Below are 25,416 nucleotides of genomic sequence, written 5' to 3'. Positions count from 1 at the left end.
AAGAAGAATACTTATTTACACAGACCAAGTATGCACCTCCCTTTTATATTTGAGAACATAGTAAAAGGCTAGATGTTACATACATCTAGACTTAATAGTGATGACTCAATTTTATATGAGCAAATGGATGAATTGGTTAGGAACTTTGTAGGAAGAGGATATAATATGGAAATGCTGGAAAATAAGAGAATAGATGTCATGGCTGAAAAGTATACTAAACATGGTCTGACTTTCTCAGCAGTGGTAAATTATAATAAGACCAACAATGAACAGAAAATATGCATTTCACTGACATATAATGTAATTAGTAAACACTGGCATATGCTGAAGAATTTAGATGCAGCAAAATGTTATATACAAGATGCACTAGCCTTCACATTAAGAATCTGAAACATGCTATGTTATAAGAAACAAAAGGTTTTCCTGGACAACTGATATAGTGTAAGGAAAGGGGCTTACTGCTGCACTAAACGTATTTTTTGCCAATATATTAACAAAGAAAAGTCTTTAAAGCATCCATCAATGAAAGATGTATATAATTATAGAATGTACCCAGATTGCGATACAAGATAGGAAGTACATATTACATTTTGCGAAGTGTCCAGCAGTTTATGTGGGTATGAAGAGATGGAAGTTAAAGGAATCCATTGGAGATCATTTATCTCACAATGGAAGGCAAACTGTAACCAATGCATTATTTAAGCACATAAAGGTAAATAAATACATAATGAACAGCATGTATTTAAATTAGCTGTTCTTGATGTTCTACATGAGAAATTAAAAGGGGGCAACATGAAATTCAGTTTAAAAAATAAGGAATATAGATTAATTAATTTATTGAGGGCAGATAGATTCCCAAGGTTAATTGCTACTATCAGTTAAAAAACAATATTGAAGGTAAGACATTTTAGGTAATGGCTAATTAATTCATTAAATTATTGAGGCATGTGACTTTGTTTTTATTTTTATAAAAGGTTTTAGTGGCTTAAAGTGATTTTTAAAAATTTGATAAAGCACTGATGAGAAAGCAGCTGGAAGTTCATTCATTGGAAGCCTGCATTTCTCTACTAGTTTGAGAATCTTACACATTTATTTTCATCATACCTGACGAGGTAGTTTGCTATAAGTTCGTGGAATATATTACTAAGCTCAGGTTTTACCTGAGACTTGACCATTTTTTTGTGTTTGAATGGTAATACTATTAAATATATATATATATATATATATATATATATATATATATATATATATATATATATATATATATATATATATATATATATATATATGTATGTATATATATATATATATATATATATATATATATATATATATATTAGTCTGCCTATGCATTTTTAATTTTTAGTACATTTTTGTTAGTTTCCTGGGTCAACCTGTATAATGTATGTACAGCATAACCAGATCTGTCCTAGTGACTTTAGCTTGTGTACAGCATAAGACAATGGCAGCATGCATGCATATTTACTCAGCTTGTAGTTTAGCAGCATTCCAACAATCATAGGTTCATAGGTTCATAGTTGTGTACTAGGCTAATTGCCCTGGAGCCTTTACAAGCATAGCCCATAGGATTACCCTGGCATCATGCCACCTGACCTTAGTTCCCAGTGCCTCTGTCGAGTAGAGCCATTGGAGTGATCCCCAGGGTGAATTTTCTATTTCCCATTCACTCATCAAGATTTCTCTTGAAGAGGGCCAGTGAGGTGATCTGTTTGACATGTATAGGAAATCTATGCCATAACATGGGCAGTCTCTGGGTTATGAACCTGTCCCTCCAGCATGTTCTTTTGATTGTGGTAATGAGGTTGAGGTCTCTGGAACATGTGGTGTGGAGGGATTGGGATTTCTTTAGATGTAGCATTTCTAACAGAGCTGGTCAGACATGGCTTTGTAAGTCAAGCAGAGATTGCCTCTAAGTAGGTGATATGAGACAGAGAATAGTTGGAGTTTTTTGATTCTGTCCATATAGGACAAGTGTTTAAGGCCTACAATCCTCTTTGTGAGGTACTTTTGTGGCCTCTCCAGTTGTTGCAGGTGTCTAGTGAGGTACATGCCAAATGGGGCATTGTACTTGATGACTGACCTTTTGAGGGAAGAGTAGAGGGAGACAATGACCTCTATCTTCCTGGATGCAAAACCCTTAGTAATGGGATGTGCCACATAGAAGGACTTTCTGACCACAGTGGCAATGTGGTGGTCAAAAGAGAGGTTGCTGTCAACCTGTGTTTCCAGATCTCTTATAACACCTTCTGTGTTCAGCGGGCTACCATCAATGTGGTAATTCATGGGAACTGGTTTTTCCCAAAGGGGATGATGACACATTTTGTGGCATTTAGCTTAAGACCATGGTTTTGACACCATTTGGTGGTCTCAGTGAGGCCTTTCTGTAGGATGTCAACATCACTTGGGGAGTTAATAATAGCTCCCATGTTGCAATTGTCTGTGAACTTTGTCAGCCAGAGTCACTTCGTGTTGGCCTGGACGTCAGAGAAGTAGATACCAAACAGGAAAGGATCCGGGACCAAACTCTGTGGGATTCCATTCGTGACTGGTTAGTAGTCTGACTTGGAGTCAGCTACTTTCACACTGTGGGTTCTATCTGTGAGCGAGTTTGCAACCCACCTAGTGATATAGGGGTTGATGCCTAGCTTAGTGAGTTTTTCTATGATTCCTGAGTGGGGAATGGTATCAAAGTCCTTGGCCAGATCACGGTAGGCTGTCTGTACCACCTTGCCTTCATCCACAGCTCTGGTGAGTGACTCAAAGAAGAAGATCAGGTTGGGCGGGCATGATCCACCCTTCACAAAACCAAAATGTGTGGGATCCAGAGTTTGGAGATTCCCTATATCCTTGTTTATTAGTTCCATGATGATGTGTTCCATGGCTTCAGCTATTATATTGCATTCTGCTCCAGAGTCTAGCTTAAATACAAATAGTTTTGCTTATATTAATAGCTTATCTGCCTAAAATTGCTTTTGACAATAATTTACACCTTTATAACTATTCGTACTGCCACTCTTTCCATTTCTGCATACATCATTTATGCGTTTAGCTTGTGTAGTAATTGACTGCACCAAATAATCAACTGCACTTTAGATGCTCTAAAAACATTTCAGTTTTTTTTAACATTTGAATTCACATACATTACTATTCTGTCACTGTGTATTTTTTTTCATTTTAAATATGCTGTGGTGAAATGATTGTTGCTTGGACACATAATCTCAAGACTTGCCTTTTAGCTCTTACATTATTATTTTTCATGCCTGGAACCACAACATTTATGCAGGGTATTAACCTGTTACCAAGCTTCTTCTTGTTTGCTATTACATGCTGTTATCTGTATTTCAGATTTTATTTTTATTGTTTTTACAGTGTCTAGGCTTTGTTTTCACTTTATTTTAACACACGGTTTCAGTTTTAGAAATCTACATCTCCCCTCTAATGCTTTTGAGTTGCATTTTGGACAGTGTCCCTTGTACAACCTACATCTATGTTTTTTCCAAAGTTAAATCAGCTTCTCTTAATAGTACACCTTAAATGATCATTTCTGATGCCAGTGGCTATTCTGTCTTTTATGAAAGAGTTATATAGTTTACCAAATTCACAGCCCTGCATTCTTTGTTTTAAATAAGTAAGGTATGCATCAGTAGTTTCATGGATTCCTTGATTCCTTGTGAAAAATAAATGCCTTACATAAGGTAAATTATTTTTTGTCTGAAATTAAACCTAAAATGACCTTTTTAAAACTGTAACTTTATCATTTTCACCTTGTCTAAGAGAGACGTGTTGAATACTCAATGGTTTCCTTGTCTGACAGGAAGAAACCTGCCACACTGAATTTGTCTGTCTTGTCCCCAAGACCATTTGCAGTCAGATGCATCTCAAAACATTGAATCTGGGACTTCCAGTTTTATGAGACAGTCACCTTTAACTTAGGAGAAATCAGGGACTGTAGAATCATTGTCTCAAGAAAAAAAAAACTGAAAACAAATAAAAAAATCTAGTGAATCATATGAGCGCAAAGCTCAAAATGTGTACTAAAGGAGCTTTTTTTAAATGCTTCATCAAAATTTTGAAAAAAATTACAAATGGTGGAGTTATTACAATGGAAAGCTTACTTGTCCATTTTTTGCTCACTCATACAGATGAGGCAAGTCCAAATGAGAAACATCAGCTATTTCAGTAAGAATACTGGTATATCCAGAAATTGAGCTTCACTGTCTCAGATCTCTTTAATTCTAACACCATGTTAGACCTACAAGTAAATGCATTGGCTAACACTTTAGGGCAGAACATGGAGGCATGAAATTAATGGAGACATATGAGTTGCTTCTACTACTTTCTTTTACTTCAAGTATACTGAAGACCCAGACCTGATCGCCTGACTCACACTTAATTGTAACAAATGATATATCACAGTCTTAATATGTAAGAGGAATGTCATTGTTTCTATTTGTACTTCATTGCTTTGGACATTCATTGAGTACAACTTCATTATATTTATGATCCTAACAGAACATATTGCTCAAGTAGACAATGTACTAGGTTCATTGCTAAATGAGGTTTGGGAAGAAACCAATTTGTCCAGGGACACCTTCAGGTGATGGTCAGGTAGGAATAGTAATGGGAGTTAAGATGGTAGTGAAGGCGAATTAGTGTGGAGGGGTGGAAGGGTTAAATTGGGAAAGTAGGAGGGTTGGGAGGAAATTAGCTAATTGCAAGAGGGGCTTAACTGGTTTTGTGTGAGTGCAACTGGGTAAGGGATCAGATTTTGGCGTGAACTTGCTAAGGCAACCTGTAGGTATTCCAGGAGGACAGGTAGGCCTCGGGTTAATGGTGGCTGGTGGGCTGGTTGGTGGCAGATGGTTTGTATATTTAATAGTTTTTTTTATCTTGTTCCCATTGCTGATTTGCTGTGGTTTGGAGGGTTGGATTTGCAGTGGTTTGGAGGACTGGATTTGGAAACAGAGCAGCTGGGACGGTGATGGTGGTAGAATGTATGCCATCGAGTTGGCCTTTTCCTGGTTTTTCGTGACCTCTTGTTGTGAGGTGCTTTTAGACTTTTAGAGAAGGGAGGGCCTTCACTGTGTCATTCCAGTCTGTGGATATTCTTTTATTCCCACTAAAAAAAGTACAATGTTGTAAACTGTGTATTGTTATTTGGTGTGATAAGACAAGCTTATAAATTTAAGTGCTAACACAAAAAAAAATTAAAAATTAAAAAAGTATAACTGATGGGATAGACAGGGGTTGTTGCATGTGGTTGGACATGTTTTCCTTGTTTGGCTGCCTGGACTTGTGCTGCTGAAGCTGCTTTGGTGTTGTGGGGTGTTGTTTTGAGTCATTGTGTGCAGAAGTTTTGATTGTGCTGCTAAGTCCCCCTGTCAGTTGGTTCAGTGGTCAAAACATGCACTCCTTTAAATCTCACATTTTCAGCATATATTGTTGCTTCCTCACAATGCTGTGTCCATTTTGATGTGCTCCCTTCAGCTAAAACTGCAAGTGGCTTTTTGTGGGCTCTGAGGAAGGTAGAGTAACAGCTGCTACTGCACATACACAGTGTGTGGTGCTAACTGTCAGTGGAATGGGGCCATACCTCCTAACTGTAAAACTTTTCACAGAATGGGAGAAGAGTTAAGAAGGAGGACTATCTGTTACTGTGTAATTATATTTTATTACATGTATTTTGATAAAGTAATTAATGTAGGTAAAGCATTTGTTTTCTGGTGCATGTATTTTTAGAAAGTGTCTGTGAAACTCTACCATTTATGTTTTTTACATAGTTAAAATGTTATGGTTGAGTATGCATGTGAGTTGTTACCTAATACGTAAGGACTGGAGGTGTCTTGGTAGGCTGATGAAAGATATCTGAAAAATGTCTGAGTCAGCATTAAAATTTGCTAATATTTACCGATAGCATATGTGTTCATAACTTAGTGCACTTTCCAGCATTGGTAAGACTGATTTGCTGATGCATACCCCAACAAGCTCAGTGGATGTAGGACCGGGAAACATATCTCTCATCTTCTTTGCTTAATACTGGTGGACGAAGTATACTATATTTTTAAATGCCCAAAGTAGTACTTCATATGGTTTTGCAGGACAGACTGTACTCCAGGCTCAGACTTGACAAAGTAAAAGAGCATTTTGTAAGATTTCATTTACATATGTTGTTTCAGGTTTACACTGAAAACCTTGAAACTGCATCGGTTGACCAGCATATGGTCGACTTGCAGTTTTCAAATCGGCAGAATGACGAACCCAAGTCAATTAACTATACTACAGCAAACGGGTAATGTAATTCAAACATTTGGGTTTGACATTGTGCAAGGGGATCACGGTTCAGTGAGGAACAGGGAATTAGCCCATTTCCTCACTGAAGTGCAGTCTCAGAGTTGGTATATATTATGTGAAGGGGTGTGGGGGGTGCAGGGTGGCATAGCCCCCCCTGCAAAACAGTTGAATTAACTTACCATTGACTGTACAGTTTAATGGTACATTAATGTGCATTGCAGGAGGTGAGTGACATCACCTCCTGCTATGTCGAATACATCGAACCGTGGTTGTTGATGTGTTCATTTTCACTTTGGTTTACTTTTCAGCATTCCCAATTCCACATTTAGAGTCAACAGTTTAAACGGTCAACCGAAGCAGATTTGAAATGCCAATAGTAAACCGTTGTTTCATATAATATGTACATATCTCAGAGATGACAAAACACATTGTTTTATGCAACTATTAAAGGAAACAGGAAATATTGTTTGTTGTAATAAAAAGCTGAATTCACTAAATAATTACAGAGACTTGGGTTCACGTTTCATATCCTTTGGAAAATGCATGGTAGCACAAAAGCTTTTATTCATGTAACTTTCTAAGTTTACGAGAGCAGTATTTGTAATTTGCCCCTATTTCTGGGCCCTTGTCCTCTCATTGTCCTGGTTGCTTGTGCTAGAGGTTGAGAGGTATGTGTAGGAAGGGCAGGTGGGAACAGCCATTGGCCGTGTGTGGAGCAGTGTGATCAATGATGGGGGCACTGGTACAGGTTTTGCAGAATGTCCAGATTTTGCCTCATATTTTGGTGGTGGGTGCACTCGGGAAATAGTAATAGAGATTTGAGTTACAGGCTTAATATCCTTCAGAAACTCTATGCCAAAGCAAAACTTGCCATTCTATTAACTTTCTAAATTTGTAGGAGTAATACTTGCAAAAGAGTCCCTATTGGGGTCCTTTGTCTCTACACTGTTTATGGCTTTGTTCAGAATTCTTGTTTTAAGAGGTTAAAGAGGGATGTAGGAGGTGTAGGTGTACTGGCAGATGGGAGATTTCAAAAAAAAAAAGGGAAAAGGGAAAAGTAACAATACAATTAAATACAATATAGGTGAGGATAAACAAAATGAAAGGGATGAGTGTTGACAGGATGGGAGCATAACTAGGATGGCAAGGTAAGCTGGGATACATTTCGTATGCTCTTAAAGAGTAGGAAATATTGGGAGGGTTTCAGATTACAGATCCTTCAGAAGGCACTTGCTAACACAAAATCTCTTGTTCAATCATGGCTCTAATCTTTATGAAGTGGTAGTGAAGTTCTCTTTGTTTTTGGTTTTGTTGGTGGTGCATGGCTGGTGGGAGCGGCAGTTCCTTGGGCTGTTCCTGGGCTGAGAAGCAGCTATGAGTAACAGTTTGCTGCTGCACATCCACAGTTGCAGCTGGAGCCACTTAACTGTGAATTGGCAGCTTTCCATACCTCTCAGCTGTATAGATTTGTCCAGAATGTCCAGAATTTGGCTCTTAATTTTGATGTAGACGTATTTTAGTTTTATTCTTTGAATCCCTCGGAAGATTAAGTTTACACAAAATCTGTTATTCTAGCAACCTGTTAAGTTTATAAGAGCAATATTTAAAATCTGCTCCCCCATTTTCTCACCCTTTATCCAGATTTCTTGCCCTAAGAGGTTGAACAGGTAGTGGGGAGCATAATGGTTAAGATGTTTACTTCACAAATGTAAAGTATAGAGTTTGATTGTCACTTTAAGGACAAGCTTATTTTATTATGTGTGTGGCGTTGTTTTAGTGGGAGGGGTGGGGGTGCATACTGTGGTTGTTCTATGTGGAGAGGGCTGGAGTTGCTGAGTGTGGAATTGAGGTTGTTGAGGCAGACGGAGGTGCATTTGTGTTAGGAGTTGGCATACTGTTTAAGGCATTTGCCTCACACATATACAAAAAAAAAATGTATCTAGGTAAAATGATTTACAAGGATGGTTAGCCTAACATTTACTTACATGGCAGTTTGGCAGCTGGAGCAGAGGATTAAAACTGTGAGTGGTAGTGCCTGTGGTACAGGTTTGGGTATTCACATTGGTCAGCAGCATCTTTTCTCTAGTAATACTGTTTTCTCTTTTTCTAGATGGCTGGGTGTGTGAGCTTTGAGGTGGCAATTGGCAGGTATTGTCCTGCAAATGGAAGAATTATTTTGAGAAGCAGAGGTGGAAAATCCAGTGGTGACCGAATCCAGAGCAGGTCACTGGAGCACTGAGATCACAGATAATGATACACAGTTAGGTTTTCATGTATGGGGCAACTGGGTGTTAGGCTTCATTTATTACATGGCGATTGAGTTGGAGAAGGATACCACCACTGGCCTTACCACTTTTGGCTTATTTTCTCATGATCTGTGAGGCACAGAGTCTGTGAGTGGGGTATGCCTAGTTGAGGTACAATCAGAAGTTTTGGAAGTGGGAGGCTGTGGATCGGTCATTGCATTGGGATGTGAGTCATCCTGACATTTGGCTATCCACTATCATATGGTAGATAGCCTTGGAGCTGCTGGGGTTATGCTGTGTTTTTAATGTGGTGAGCTGATTGTGGATGGTGTGCAGGTTTTGCACCTGTTCAAAATGTGTGGGTATGCATTCAGCTGGGCAGGTGCAAGACAGAAAGGCATGTTGGTTAATCTGAGTTCACAGCAGCTGAATCGCGTGGGTTACCTTCATTTTTTTCCCTTAGGGTGGTCAGGGCAGTCGGAATTTTCGTTGGCAAAGAAGGGGAGTGTCCTTTTGCAGGTCAAAGGGAAGACCAAGGGATGCATTTTCCCATTATCGTACAGGTATTGTGTCAGCTGCTTATGCAATTTTCTGATTCAGCAGTTGCAGTCTAATTGAGTAGGTGAAGGGTAATTATTAGGGAAGGTTATGAGTTGGCTAGCAAGTTAGGAGACAAGCCAACAATACTTTTCAGGAGAGGTAAAAATTTAAAAGCTATGCCTGTTAATTCTTCCTCAGACAATTAAAATTTTACCATGAAAAGATGTGGATTTTGTAGTGCCTGCCCCTATATAAAATGTACCCAGGCATTTGTTATCAATGGGAAGATGTAACAAATGCAAGGTAATTATAACTGTAATACAAAAAGAGTGGTGCATGTAGCCTTATGTGAGCCTTGCACTGCCTTTTATGTGGGCAGGACGGAAAGGGCATTAAAAGATAAGATAAGGGAACATGTGTATGCCATTTTTGAAGCATGAGAAACAAATGCTTTGGCTAGGCACACTAAATTGCATCCTACACATTGTTTTAAATTCATTGTTTTTGGAGAAGTTGATTGAAAATCCAAGGGGTGGTCCTTTGGGTTTACATCTGGACAAAAAGGAACTGCTGTGGCAATTGAAATGTAATGCAAGTGTGAGTCCAGGCTTAAATGAGTTGATATTTGTTCAGCCAGTTTTAAAGCTTAAAGCTTTTCAAAGATGAGTGTTTTTACACACACACACACACACACACACATATATATATATATATATATATATATATATATATATATATATATATTATTTATTTATTTATTTATTATTTTAGTGGCTGTTTAGCCATTTTTTCATTTTTTTATCTTTTTAAGTATATTTTTAAGTGGTTCTGTTAGTACTGTGTGATGCATTTTACAATGGTTATAACTGTGTGTGGGCTCTTTAAATGTGATACACTGGAAGTCATATGATGATGGAGTGTGTTTTAAATATGGTGGACTATTCAAGTGAATCTCATCTGATGAAGCTTGTTTATTACAGACGAAAGCACTAATTGTGGTTCTTTTAGTGAATAAAGTTGGATTAGTTGCTGTTTCTGGGCCCTGCCATTTTTATTGTGGATTTTACAGTTTGTGGTTGGTGTTTGTGAATTTCAACAATCAATACCCTTTATTGTGCCAAAATCTTTCCCACCATTCCATACTTCCAGTCTACAGCAGTCATAGCTCTAAACACAGAACAATACGCAGTTATAAACAACTGATATGACCACAGGTTGTTGTTGTCTCTCGGCTTTTCCTGGTTAGGGGTCACCACAGCAGAACACTGGTCCACTAATGATTGGCAGTAGATTTTGACGAATACCGAGGTGCCAGCTCGACGTTCAACCTTCAACAAAGGCACGCCCATTTACGCATGTCTTTCAAACGCCCACCCATCCGTGGGGAGGACATGCAGACTCCACACAGAAGGCACTCCCCATACTCCAGCTGAGAATCGAACGGGAGAACCTCTTGCTGTGAGGCAACAACGCTACTGCTGCACCACCATAACTAATAAAAAGACACACATGCATTTCCATGTGAGGTGCTGCCGATCCCAAAAGAGATTCCTACTGTCTCTGCGATGTTAAAACTGCTGAAGATGTTAGTATTTGATCCTGTTTACTATATGAGTTATACAGCATTTACCTATACAATGATCCATGTCCATCCGTGCAATTTCTGCTTGTCCGATGGTTTGTTATTGTCATTTTATATCACTCATTGTTTTAATCATTAGGCAATAAACACATTGCAAATCTATATGCACATACAATTTCTAAAGCTAAGTAAGTTTATCAATTCTCTTATGATGGTTATTCTGTTATGTTGCTACCCTTTAGAGTTAGATGTAGAATGAGTCAGCTATATTTTGCACGGCAACAGACAGCACATGTGCATTATAAGATAACTGGGATGGTTGCAAGATACAGTGCACTTATTGTGTGTAGTCAATGTCCATGGTATGTGTGCTTAGGGTCTCTCTGTGCATGGTATAAAATTAAGGCTACTCATGTTTCTGAATTATGCTATTGCCACGGCCCCATACAAGCCACTCTACATATAACCCATTTATGGGATGGTGCACTTTTTTAAATCCAGCTAACTCTAAATAGCATATTCACAACACTCATATAAAATTATACAGAACAGTACAGAGACTGTAATAGTCTTAGTAAGTAAATTATTATATATGGGTGCTTAAATGTTGCCATAGTTAAATATTCAGGCATCCCCACTTCCATATTGTACGGTTGCTGTTAGGTGAGATCATTTAATCCATCTTGTCACACCCATGTGCACAGGTCATTAATGGCACTTCTCTACTTTTCTAGAAATTCTTAGACTCTGCCACAGTGTGTCTCCTTCAAACCAGAGAAAATTCATTGAGCCTCTCTTAGTTGTTAAAATAATTTGGGCCTCTGCATTCAAAAATGCATATGCTGTACTGTACAGAATGCAAACACTGAAGCATCACTAAACTACATGGAATATTATTTGCAAATGTCTGCATGCATAGAAGTTTCCTGATTTAAATGTTAATTTTAAACGTTTTAGAAAGACAAACACTGAAACATTGGCTTGTTGTCAGTGGTGATGTTTTATCAATGTTTTTAACATTTTTTCTGTTTATGTACGTTAACTCAAATCTCATGTTTTAGTAGCTTGATATATCATGTGCACATAAACATGTGTTATTTGCTTGGAAAACTGTGGTCCCTTTATATTAATTTTGTTTGGTATCACCTTTCAGTACTCCTTATTCTATAATTTTTCATTGATTTGACTGAATCACCAAACTCCACAATCCTGAATACTGGAAACACACTCACACAAAATAATGCATCTGTCACAAAAGGGTGCAAAAATTAACTCTAAGTACGTACATTGATGAAATTTGATTACTGAAACCAATATGTGTGTTTGAGAAGTTGCTGGCCTAATACAACCCTTTTTTGGATATTATTTTGAAGGCTGCATTTCTTTTGTTCACTCTTTCATCCTACCCCCCCCTTTCTATATATCTGTATATATATATATATATATATATATATATATATATATATATATAGTCTCAGCAATGCCACAACAGTTATCATAAGCAAACTAACTTTAATAAAAATTGCAGTGTTTTATTACTATTAGCATTGATTTTTATTAAAGATAGTTTGTTTATGATATCTGTTGTGGTGGTGTTTCAGATTTTTTGAACTACAGTTGGATTGCTGCTTTAGTATACACCTTTAGTGATCTTCTCGATTTGCTGTTTTTCCATATGTGTGTGTGTGTGTGTGTGTGTGTGTGTGTGTGTGTGTGTACACACACACACACACACACACACACACACACACACACACACAGACACACACACACACACACACACACACACACACACACACACACACACACACACACACACACACACACACACACACACACACACACACACACACACACAGTCACACACACGTGCAGACACACACACACACACACACACACACACACACACACACACACACACACACACACATACATACATATACACACACACACATATAGACGTGTGAGTTTAACTAATCACCCAACTTTCATTTTTTTGAGGAAGGAAATTAGAATACTCAGAAAGACCATGCACACACTGGAAAAGCATGTAGAACTCTAGTCAGTTAGTGACTGGAGGTCAGGATGGTGGTGAGAGGCAGAGATCTTACAACTAAGCTATCATGTTGCCCAAGCTAACATCAGAACTAGGGATAATGACTGAAAAGAATGGGAGGACAATTATCCTATTTTTTTTTATTCTGTCACAGTAAAACTCCTGCATGCCAAAAAAGTGATCCCCCCCCCCCCCATGGTCTTGAAATAATCACAATTTACTTTATTATTTTATTTTATTGTGCAGACGAAGAGGCAATGGAAAAGGAAAGCTATGTCAATAGCATTAAATGAATGAGTTGTGATCACTGGAGAGGAAGAGCTACATTAACCTGCCTTGTAACCTATGTGACTGTGAGTAACCTGGAAAACTCAGTAATGCCAATATTGGGAATGTTTAAATCTCCCATAATGTATATTGTACTTTTATGGTATAACCTGTTGCCCACCTGAGGTAACACTATTTGCTATATGATGCCTGTTCAGGCTAATAACCTTAATGCAGTATTCCATCAAATACTAAGCACTTCGGTACATACAAAATGCAAAATTGATTAGTATTTTGATTCTGAGCATATCTGGCAATTCAGGTTCTGATATTTAATGGGAAAATCCAGCTTGTTGAGTTCATAAACTAACTGCACTAATGTGATTTATTAGTTTGACTGCAGGAAATGTTTATAAATATTTTTTGTCTATTTTAATTCCTATTTGTCCCACATGGAGATACACCTTTATTTCTTTATGACTCCACCTTAATGCTTCCTTTAAATCATGTTGAATCCACCCTGCTTTATTATTTCTTGCTTTAAGATAGACTGCATACAAAAGTGTCCATAATTCAGTATGACTCTGTAATTCAACTTAATGATATATGTTCTTGACAAGGACAGCTGTGGCAGGAATTTATAATATGTAAGGTGTAAAGCCAGAGTTAGACACCAGTCTGCCAGACAGATCTTTTCCAACAATGTACACCCCTAGCAGTGACTGGCAACCATTTTATACTGTGATCATTAAATGGAGTTCATCTAGAAAGTAGAGGCGGCTGCATGCCCAGCTTAGCCAGTGAAGTGAATGGTCAATCCACTGGCCTTTAGTGATTCACTTGTTATTTGTCCAAGGCAAGATCTTAAGCAGATTCAAGAACATATATTTTTCTAGGAATATTACAGAATGTTCATGATATTTTATATTATACTTGAAGCTGTATTGTTTCATGTGGATTTTTCTTGTTCTAGTGGGTGTCAGGTACCCACAAAAGATTGCCATCTTTTTATGTGTTTTTTTTTTTTTTAAGATGTCTGCAGAGAAACCTATGAGTGAGTGTTCCTGTGGCTGTCAGATACTCTCAGCAGATTCTCACCTTAAGTGTTTCCATTTTGGGGAGAATCAGCTACCTGTATGTGTGGCCATCATATCTCTCAACCTCTTAGAGTAAGAAATCTGGACAAAACCATAAATAATAGGGGACAAAGGTCCAAAAATATACCACTTTTTAAAAAAATACTCTTTCAAACTTAGAAAATTGATAGAATTAACAGGTTTTGCATTAGCATGAATTTTCTGAAATGTATGAAATCTGAAATTTCAAACATCTGTCATTATCATCTGACTTCAACCCTCAACGACTTGCCAGAAAACTGCATTTTTATGAGAAACAGACCAGAAATTGAGGCAAAATCTGGACATTCTGTGAAAATTTGTAGACTTGAGAGGTATTTTGTGCATTAAGCCACATTTAAAAGTTTTTTTTTTAGGACAGCTAATAATCCCCAGGTTATTCTTGAGTACAGATGAGTTTTGTTTCACTCCTGCCTTTTTTTCTTCTTGTACTTCCTTTGACTTTTTTGCCTCTACTAAATTCAATAAACATAAGAAGAAACGTGGAGAGCAATGAATGCATGAAGTTAAGTGTTTTGGAAAGATACCCATTTCCCCAGGTAGCAGACAGGAAGAAGCAAAGGTGACCAAGAAGCTGACGGCGTCCATGATGATAATAGCAGTCTGTCTTGCAGCAGTTGACGCCCACTCTAGTTCTCTTACATTGTATGAGTGTCCAGTTCACATTCTGCTGTTCTCTGCCACTGCAATGCTTGTACAAGTAAGTATGCTTCATTAGGTGTTGTCTTACCTAGAATATCTCCCTAAATACTTCATCCATAAATCATCATGGTCTACTTCAGTAGTTTCTCAAAAATTTTGGCAGTGCCATGTACAGATGAAGGCACCTTGAGATGACATTTTTCCTGTAAAAGCACACTTGAAATTTCAGCAATACCTAGTTGCACACAGGGCAACTAGTCTGAGGTGACAAGCACTGCCCCCTGAGTTGCAAACTAGATATTCCTGACATTACTTTATATTCTCACCACAACCATCTAATCATTAAAAAGGGCTTGTTGCCATGGATATCAACTTTCCCACTACCTCTATTACTAACTTGGTGGATATAGGCATCCCGAGGCAATGTAGAAATTGCCTCATGTTTACTGACAACCAGGTAATTCTGAAACAAACCAATAGGGTATGTGAGAGATGTATTTAAGTAATGTCACTGGAGGCAAAGCTATCATACTAATGCATCTCTAATGTCAAGCAGTTTGTCAGTAGTACACACACAGCACCTATCACACACAGTACAAAATAGACACATAGACTTACATATGCTGTGGCACTTAAATGTAACATCCCTAAACCAGAAAAATCTCCCAGATGAAGTACACATAACAAATACCCTCAGCAACCCCGATTGCATTCTTTCAAAACAACACCCCTGTCACCACATAAAACCACACCTCATGAAGCCTCTACTTCTAAGCCCAGAAAGCAAGCTAACACAAAATTCAACATTCTGGTCATTGGAGACTCCATTGTGAGATACACTGATGTCCCTCTCACCAGGTTGAGTAAGAAAGTCACTATCAGTTGTTTATCAGGGGCCAGTATCCACCAGATTACACACATACTCAGGTCACTGGACCATAAGGACCAGTATGACTCAGTCATAGTTCATGTGGGTGTAAATGACCTGAGACATACCTCCCTACATTATATGAAGAGATACATCATGGAACTCTTGGAATATGTGCTCCAGGCTGGTATGAGCCTAGCAAGGAGTAGCATTTTACATTCTCCATGGATGAAGCCACAATACAAACAGAAGATAACTGACTTTAATTAGTTCTGGTGTCATTCTAAGGGGGTACAATATTTGTCAGCACTGAAGCAGATGGTCAGCAGTCTGCCCCTCATTGGCAGGGGCAACAGGTGCTGACTGAGGTTTCTTTTTGGGATAAACCCTTAGCTAGGCTTGTAAGGGCCCCAGGGCCATTAGCCCAGTAAACTGCTATGATCCTATAATCCTATGCTGCTTTGCCAGGGATGGCCTGAACTTGTCCCCTCTAGGCTTTCAAATATTAGTTAAAACATTGCCCTCCCCAATAGTGCCTTTTATAGGCAATGCCAGACTGAAAGTACTTCTGACATACCAAATCAAAACCAAGACAATCTAAATGTGTTACTGCTTAATGCTAGGAGTTTAAACAAAAATCTCCACTCCCTACAAGCTCTCCTCACCCTAGAGAATGCTGACACCTGTGCAGTCACTGAGACATGGTTTGAAGCAGGTGGAGGTTACACCAGCAATGCAAGGCTATAATGCCTGCAATACATTTAGACCAGCTACTACATAGACAAGGACTAAAGGTGGAGGTGTCTTGATTTGCATCAAAAATAAATATACCTCAACGCTGGTCAAACAGGATAATGCAGTTGAGCTTCTCCATGTTCAAATCACCACAGGCAAAATCCAGATTGTGTTCTTGTAATGCTGAGAAGTAGAAAGGATGGAAGTGAAGAGGAAGGACATAAGGGGAAGAAAGAGATATAAGCAGCTGCTGGTAATAAGGCAATTGAAGACAGAGTTAGGAAATGCAACTTTACATACAGGGTAGTAGGGCTCTGGAAGGTATTGCTTGAATTGATGGACAGTAAACAAATAAATAAATCATCAAAAGTCTACTTAGTGGAGCCACTAGGTGAAGATTTGGAGAAAGACTCCCAGTTCCCCCACCTCCTTACTTAATACAACACCCACAAATGTTGCGCAGCTATGGGGAAAGCTAGCAGATTTCACAGAAATGGCCTATCCTTTGATTGGGAATTGATGGAAATGCTCTTTCACTGCCTGAGGAGCAGTACAGTACACTATAGATCATCAGAGTGGTTCACAGTTGCTTAGGACAGAGACTAACAATATGTTAGAGATGGTTAATGCAATAAACAAATATATATTTTTCTGTTACGCTGCACTTAATTTCCTCAGTTTCCTGCTGCAAACTGTCTGATGGAGAAAATTAGTTATATAGACAGCACTCTCAGGTTACCTGTGTAAAATGATACTGTTTTTGGTGGGCTTACCTGATTAATAAAAAAGGAAGATCTACACAGGGGCTAACTGAGCACTCATATGGACTTCAAAGAATACAAATCTGTTGGTATTTTTATATGTCCAAGGGATATCTACTTCTATTTATTTTTTATATCTAGTAAATGTAGGTCAACGAACACTGAGTTTTTAGCAAGCAGTGTTTTAGTTTCCTAGGCACTATTCAAGCTCCTAGACTAAACAGTGTCACAGCACCAACAGATGCAATCAGTTTATTGAAGACTTAGTGAAACAAAATATTTGCTAAACAATCCATGTGCTATTTTTTGCAGTGTCAGTTACTTCAATCCATACATTTCATTTGTTCCATTATACAGTAGTGGCTATGAAAAAAGTTTACACAAATGTAGCTATGACACAGGTTAACACAATGACTAGTAACGTCATTTTCACAGAAATCTGAGCGAATATTATATAATGCCATTTATGTAATTCTTAGGAATGTGTCTCCTTGAGAAATATCTCTTCACATGTAGCTGCAGGACTGAAGGTGTGAATGTCAAGATGAAGTCACTAGTGCATAGAATTATACACACATACTCTGTAGGTTTCAAAGGTTCTGACACTCATCAGTAAGACGGAAACAATCCTATCATACATTAGCTGGAATGTTCATATATTTTTCATCGCTTATTTTAGTGTTATTAAGGCATATCTAAAATCTAACAGTATGACAATAATGTGCAATATGGCATGAGTTTATTTCAAGCAGAAGCCTTTTAGCTGCATACCTAAGATGTCATACAAAAAGACAATCTCTATGGAGTAATTTGTTGGCTACAGGAGTATCACTAAGTAAGGTCTTAACAGAAGAAAGCAAATATTGTTTGATGGAATAAAATTCATTCTGGACCAAGTTGTGCATGTCATGCTATAGAAAGGCTTCTGTGGCGTGCCCTGTAAACTAAAAGAACACCTGTTAAAGTGGGGGACCTTCATAAACTGCTTCTCTGCTACTGAAATGAAATGTACTGACGTAATTTTGAATCTAGAAATTCAATATATTAATAAATATATTTATATTAATAAATATTGATAAAGCAACATACCGCATCAGTTTTCTAATATGACATGTCTCCAGTCAGCTGTTATCTTCTCAATTTCATTTAGTGAAAATATTAAATATGTCCATGAAATGAGGATACAAGCTTTCATACCTGTCTTATGCATATTTTAAGTCAGAAGTATTGCAGGCATTCTAACCAAATAAAATAATTACAGTAAAATTTTATAAGAATTGCTTATCCCAAATTATATCAATTTTGTATCTGTAGTTGTGTTACAGCATGATGAATATTCTTTCAGTCTCATATTTTTGAAGGGAAATTATACAGTTTTTTTGTTTATGGGTTGAAAGGTGCTCAAGTTAATGGCTATTCTGTGCTTTAAATTTCAGTACCAGGTAACCTGGGATGTAAGTAAATGTGAATAAGTTGTATTTTCTCTCTGTATCTAATTTAATAATACACAAGTTTAGGTAATTAAAATTTTCTTTCAGAAAATATTTTTTCCTGACTGGGATATCACTTGCTGCAAATATCAGGGGTTACATCTCTGACTCTTCCTATTACTCCAGGTTCCTAAATAAATGGATACCAGTATGTACTCAAAGCTTTTCCGTAATGGGATATTCTGAACAGATTCTTTAGTAAACTAATGAGGACTGCAGGTTTTTCTTTATAACTAGCTTTGGAGCAGTACTTCCAAATGTTAATTAATCCATCAATATAATGAATAATTAATGAAGCTACTATCACAGCATCTCAAAAAATGTAAAAAAAAAAAAAATCCCATATGGAGTCCTGGCACCCCTGTCATTTTCTGTCCTCAATATCTGTGAGCATGGCCCCAGGAATGATGTGTTTTTCATAACTGTGAATGTAGAAGCCTCCCTGATTAATTTATCCAAATTAAAGGTAAAAAGGAATATACCCTGAGTAGGTTATCTTGTGCAAAATCAGTGGATTACTTAATTTAAGAAGAGTCTTAGAGAATCTCTAAAGCAAGTTTCAAATTGGGCATTCATTATATAGAAGTTTAAGTACTTTAGGTAAAATATGAATGCAAAGTGCTTCAGACTCTTAGCACCTGTCACATGGGAGTATCTTTTTGTGAAACGTGAAGTCAGACCTGTTTAGATTTAGAGTGTAATTTTGTCATTTAAACAACCTGAGATTTTACCAAAAGTAGATACTCCTTAGAAGCCCTGTTTGTTTCTGGCGGAGGTATGCTTTCTTAGCTTTATGTACTTTGCAGACTCTGCTTGGAAGAATATAGCTGCTACATTACATACTGTGTTTTCCTATTTCACATATATCTCTCTTTTTGGCACATGCATAAGGACAGCTTGGCTTTTGCTGGACTCATCTATTGCTTACATTTTTTATGGTTTGAGGGAAAGAACGAGAAAGGATGAGAACTCATGGTTCAGACAGTCAGACTAGTACTGAGATTATGCAGTATACATATAAGCCTGAATGTTTTTGTCATAAGCCCATGCCACATGTGTAGTACTGAGATTATGCAGTATACATATAAGCCTGAATGCTTTTGTCATAAGCCCATGCCACGTGTGTTCTGATGTGATCACTATGGATCACCGTGAATGGTGACCTAGTGTGCACCAAATAATCTTGGGAACAAGGAGATACCAGAGGAGAAGCTGCTTCTTACACAGATTTAAAAGTTTTGGATTTCAAGGTCTAACTCATCTGCACTTACATTTTGTGAAGTCTGTATCAAAGCTTGCATAATACACCATTTTCAAAACTACTCTGCAAACATACTAAGCATTTATTGGCCTACCATTGCTAAACTAATAATTCTGGAAGTACAAAATGCTGTGACAATATCATTCACAGTTAAACTCAAGACACAATGCAAGCTAAACATTTTCTACAGAATGTGGCATAAGGCTTTAACTACACACACATTTCATCCATCACAGTAGTGCATTAGGTTGTGTTAATTCCCTCTAAGCACCAAGATGCCTTTGTTTTACAAAAGATTAGGCTTCTTGTTTTGGTGCATTTGCTTCTTTTTCAGACACATTCACTTTCTTAATTGATGAATTGCTCTCCTGTGTTGCTTCTTCATCCAGAGGCAATGCTTTAGTTGTTGACTTGGAGCTCTCTCCTTTGTCTTCCTTCTTATCAGAAACCAGGTTGGCAGACACTTTTGATGAGCTGGTAATAATCCGTGATTGATAAGAATAGCCTGGATTTAGCTTTGGATTGACAGTAGGAAGGCTAACTCCTGTAGTGCTAAAACGTGACTCTTCACCTTCTAGCAGCTTCCTGTAAACAAGTAATACAATCCCCAAGTTACAATTAAAATTCCAGATGGAAAACAGTTCTCCACTAGCACTGCAGAACAGTATGCTTGTTTTTTATATAAAATGATGACTGTTAAAAGAAATGCATGCATTGTCTTAAATCATATATTACTGATAATATAAAATATGATCAGTGACAAGAGACACTCAGGTATTAATTGATCACCATCTTTATTTCATTTGATTGCTTTGCATAAAATCTGATGTAGTGAGCAGCCCTTTTATCAGTATAGTGGTTATTAAAAAAAAAGACAAAAAGCAATGCAAAGTATGATTAGATGAAAATAAAGCAATTCAGGCAACATGATACTATGCACCTGCCACACAGGTGAGGCTCCTTTGAAAGCTAACTCATTCATTAGGGACCTATGAACTATCATTTGAGCACCATGTTACCACTTTTGTTAGGAAATTGTTTTACCTAGCTAGAATAATCACAAGGGGTACTTCTTTCAGATCTAAGGATGTTACCATGTTTCTCTATTCCTCCCTCATCAGGCCCATAACAGAGTATAATGGCCTTTTTGTTATGTACTTGTCTAAGCATATGACCCAGCTTGAGAAACTACAGCATTCCCTCACAGAGATAACAAAGGCTATGCCTTCCCTGACCTACCCAGACCACCTTAAAATGTCTTTTTTGTTTCTACCCTGCAGAGCTTCGAAGATTCCAGTTCTACGCAACCTGCAGAGCCTCGAAGATTCCAGTTCTACGTAACCTGCAGAGCCTCGAAGATTCCAGTTCTAGGCAACCTCCTGCACATCTACAAAACTACTACCACCCACAACACTCACACAAGAGCTTTAACTTCCACCAAAACATAAACAGGACCTGCTGGTGAGATAGATACATATGTCCCAGAAAATCCCTCCTTTATGGAGCAGACTTCATTTGGCTATAACTGCCTGACTCTCTTTAAGCATAATGTAGATGAATGGATGAGCAATCACAAATACACCCCAGGTGGCCACTCAAGTCTCATTGAAAGGGTCAAAACTATGTATAAATTAGTAATTTCAATTGCTAACTGCAATTTGGGATACTGTGGTTAGGTTACCCATGGTTCTCTGGCTCAACAGCCTATTATTAACTTATAGGTTCATAGGTTCATAGGTTCATACTAGGCTATCTGCCCAAGGGCATTTATAAGCCTAGCCCATAGTTATGTGGCTTTCGCCACCCCTTTAGTTTGAATAAAAACTATGCCTATCATTTTGCTGTGCCTCTGTCAAGCAGTGACGCTGAAGTAATCCCTGGGGTATATCTGCAATCTCCCATCCATTGGTCAAGATTCCTCTTGAACAAGACCAGAGAGGTGCTCTGCCTCACATGTACCGGGATTTTGTTCCACAGCATAGGGAGTCTCTGGGTGATGAATCTGTCCCTCCAGCACGTTCTATTTATAACCGTGTCAAGGTTTAAGTCTCCGCCCTTGTGGTTCTGAGGGATCTAGATTTTTGAGGTGAAGCATATTCATCAAATCTGGGTTTGACATGCCCTTATATGTCAGGCACAGGTCACCTCTGAGCAAGCGGTATGAGACTGAATAGAGCTGGAGTTCTTTCAGTCGGGCAGCATAAGACATATTTTTGAGACCCTTTATCCTTTTGGTGAGGAACTTTTGGGGCCTTTCAAGCTGCAGCAGGTGTCTGGTCAGATACATTCGAACGGGCATTGTACTCAATCATAGGTCTAATAAGTGATGAGTACAGGGGACGATGACCTCCCTTGATCTAGATGTGAATCCCTTCATGATCAGGTGGGTGATATAGAAGGTTTTCCTAACTACTTTAGCAACATGAGTGTCAAACGAAAGGCTACTGTCAACCTGGGTCCCCAGATCTCTGATGACTTTTTCTGTGCTCAGTGGATTGCCACCTATATGGTAGCTAGGGGTAGCCTTGTTTTTCCCAAAGGGTATGACTATGCATTTTTGGCGTTTAACTTCAGGCCATGGCTCTGGCACCAGTTATCCATTTCTGTGAGGCCCTTCTGGAGGATATCTGTGTCAGATGTGTTTTCGACTATGGCCCAGTTTGCAGTCATCTGCAAACTTTGTCAGCCATAACCCTCCTGTGTTTGCTTGTACTTCAGAAAAGTAGATGCTGAACAAGAGTGGACCCAGGACTGAGCCCTGTGGGACACCACTTGTGACAGGCTTTGAGTCTGACATGGCTCCAGCAACTCTGACCCTGTGGGTTCTGTCACTTAGCCAGTTTGCAACCCATCTTGTGATGTATGGGTTTACATTCAAGCTGATGAGTTTTTCGATGATACCTGAGTGGGGTATTGTGTCGAAGGCCTTTGCCAGGTCGAGGTAGGCTGTATGGACTGCCTTTCCCTCATCAATGGCCTTGGTGACTGTCTCAAAAAAGTCAACCAAGTTTAAGAGGCAGGATCTGCCTTTGACAAAGCCAAACTGAGTTGGATCCAAAGTCTGCAAGTTCCCTATGTCTTTATTTATGAGTTCCATTATGATCCTCTCCATGGCTTTGCAGATAAGGCTTGTCAAGCTAATGGGGCGGTAATTTCCAGGGTCTGTGGAGGCACCGCCTTATGAAGTGGGACCACAGTCGCCGCGCCACTCCTTGATCCTGAGGTGAGGCTAAGATTAAACAGCTGTCCTAACTGTGGGTTTAATTCTCATTGAGTTCATGAAGCACACAGCCGGGGACACCATCCGGTCCCATGGATGCTGTGTTTTTGCCTTAGTGAGGGCAGTTCTCACCTGGGCGTTGGAGATGTTTGGGGGCTACAATCCTCTGGAATAGATATCTCTCCTTTTGGGGAGGGGAGAAGTTTGCACTGAACCTGTCAGCCAGTATGTTGGCAATGTGTGTAGGTTCAGTAATTTTCACATCATTTTGAACTAATTCTGAGCATATCTGGGAGTTTCCTCCTAGGTTTCTAACATAGCTAAAGAAGGCCTTATGATTCTCTTTAGAGTCCTTGGCGATTTTTCTCTCAAAATTTGCCTTGGATGATTTTATGAGAGCTCTTAGTTTTTACTTATAATGATCAAAGGTGTCTTACCTTTCAAGGATTTTGCTCTATCTTGTAGTAGCTTCCTCCTTTTGTTGTAGAGCTTGTTTATGGCTGGGGTCCACCAGACTGGACGCTTGCCTTTGGTACAGAGAGTCTTAGTTTTGTTTGGGATTGCCTGATCCATGCAGTCCTGTAGGTGCTGGTAGAAGGCATTTGTAAGTGATTCAGCGGTTTGAGTAATGTTTACCACTGGCTCAGGGGCCTTAAAGGAGACCACACTAGTTTTTAGAAGTGTGAAATCGGCTTTGAGAAGTTTTTCACTGTGGTCTTTTTGTTTCAGGTGGGGCGGGATGAGGACCTCCAGCGAGATTAGTTTATGTTCTGATCTCACCAGTGAGGGGTATACTTCGGTGTTGAACATTTTGATCCCATGTTCGTGATGATGAGATCAAGTATGTTTTCTCCTCTTGTGGGGATGGTGACTAGTTGTTCCATGGCATTTGAGTTTATGAACTCCAGGAATCTTTGGGTTAGAGTGTTCGGGCTTGAGTAGTGTTCCCAGTCTATATTAGGGTAGTTAAAGTCACCTAGTATGATGGTGTTTGGAGATACATTTATCCCTCCAATGTTTTCAGGAAGGCCATGTGAGGTTCCTGAGTTTGAGAGGGTGGCCTGTAACATGCTACAAATTGCAGAGCAGTCTTGCCTATGGTTAATTGCACCTGGATGGTCTCCGATGCATCATGCGTTGCCACCAACCTTGAGGTGTGGGTGTCCTTTATGAATATGGACACCCCTCCTTTCTTGGTGTTGTCCGGATTTTGGGGCGGAACGCATGATATGAGGTGAAACCTGTTAGTGCTGGGGTGCTCTCAGGAGCCTTGAACCAGGTTTCTGTCACAGCACAGACATCAATGTTCTCCATATTGAGAAGGGCCTCGAGTGCATCTTGAGATTGAGACTTCTGGCATTGAGCAGCATTACCCTTAGTTTTTTCCTTTTGGTGTTCTAGGGTGGTAGGTTTAGAATTTGAGCCTTGCCTAAAAAAGGCACTATGGGGTGGCAAGAGCCTTTGCCAATATCCGGAAGCCCAGGGGTGACAGGTGCAAGCCCCCTCGAAGCAGCGTGGCTTGTCCAGCATGTCATCCCAGGCAGACAGACATTGGATCCCCTTTGAATGACACCAGAATTTAAGCCAATTATTAAAGCTGATCATCTTATCACTGTATTGTGGCATCATTCTAGGTGAAGGTAGGATACTGCTCAAGGTCAGGGTCATACCTGCCTGGGCTACATAATCAGAGAGCTCCTCGATGTCCCTTTTCATGTAGTCCAAGGAGGTGCCTCAGGTCGCTGACACCAGCGTGGACAATGACTGAGTCGTACTTGTACCTGCTGTTGAGAGACCTGAGTGCTTGCGTTATGTGGCGGATTCTAGCGCCTGACAGGCAGCTTACTGTGACCTTCTCTTTACTCAGTCTGGTGAGCCAGTGTGTCTGACTATGGAATCACCAATGACAAGTGTGTCTGGCATTTTGTTTGGCCTTAAGGGCTGTGACTGTTTGACACTCTGACTGTGTGGTCTATGTGTTGCATGTGTTGGGTCGTGAGGTGGTAGTTGTTTGGGTGTCTGCTTTGGTGGCCTCTGCTGTTTTGGTAAATTTTTGATCAGAGCCTCGAGTATGTCTTTGTGTGAGTATGTGTATGATTTGAAGTTGTGATGGTACCATGTGTGACTGGGTATGTATTGTGTGTGGTTACCTTCTCCTCCTGTCTGGTCTTGCCAGTCCTATGTTGAGAGAGCTCAGCCTCCAGTTTGGCCGTATAGTTGCATCTCTCGCATGTATTTGTGTTTTGTGGGAGAAGGAGAGGATTGTCTGTGTACATGAGGCAGTTGTAACATTGCCTCAA

At 39.1% G+C, this 25,416-nt stretch overlaps 1 protein-coding gene across 1 annotated transcript in view; it reads right to left on the bottom strand.

Annotated features, from left to right (window-relative positions):
- Positions 1-17,383: 17,383 nt before the first annotated feature.
- The window catches only part of INA (internexin neuronal intermediate filament protein alpha), a 176,920-nt gene continuing 168,887 nt past the window's right edge, over positions 17,384-25,416 (bottom strand). Inside the window, exon 3 of the mRNA XM_044056569.1 lies at positions 17,384-20,481. Coding sequence (XP_043912504.1) covers positions 20,193-20,481 — 289 coding nt within the window. The 3' untranslated portion in view covers positions 17,384-20,192. The remainder of the gene's footprint in view (positions 20,482-25,416) is intronic.

This window comes from Protopterus annectens, chromosome 14.part0 (genome assembly GCF_019279795.1).
Source record: "Protopterus annectens isolate FY-2018-M chromosome 14.part0, PAN1.0, whole genome shotgun sequence".
Lineage (NCBI taxonomy): Eukaryota > Metazoa > Chordata > Ceratodontiformes > Protopteridae > Protopterus > Protopterus annectens.
The sequence above is the reverse complement of the archived record's forward strand: the minus strand, read 5'-3'. Positions and strand labels throughout refer to the sequence as shown.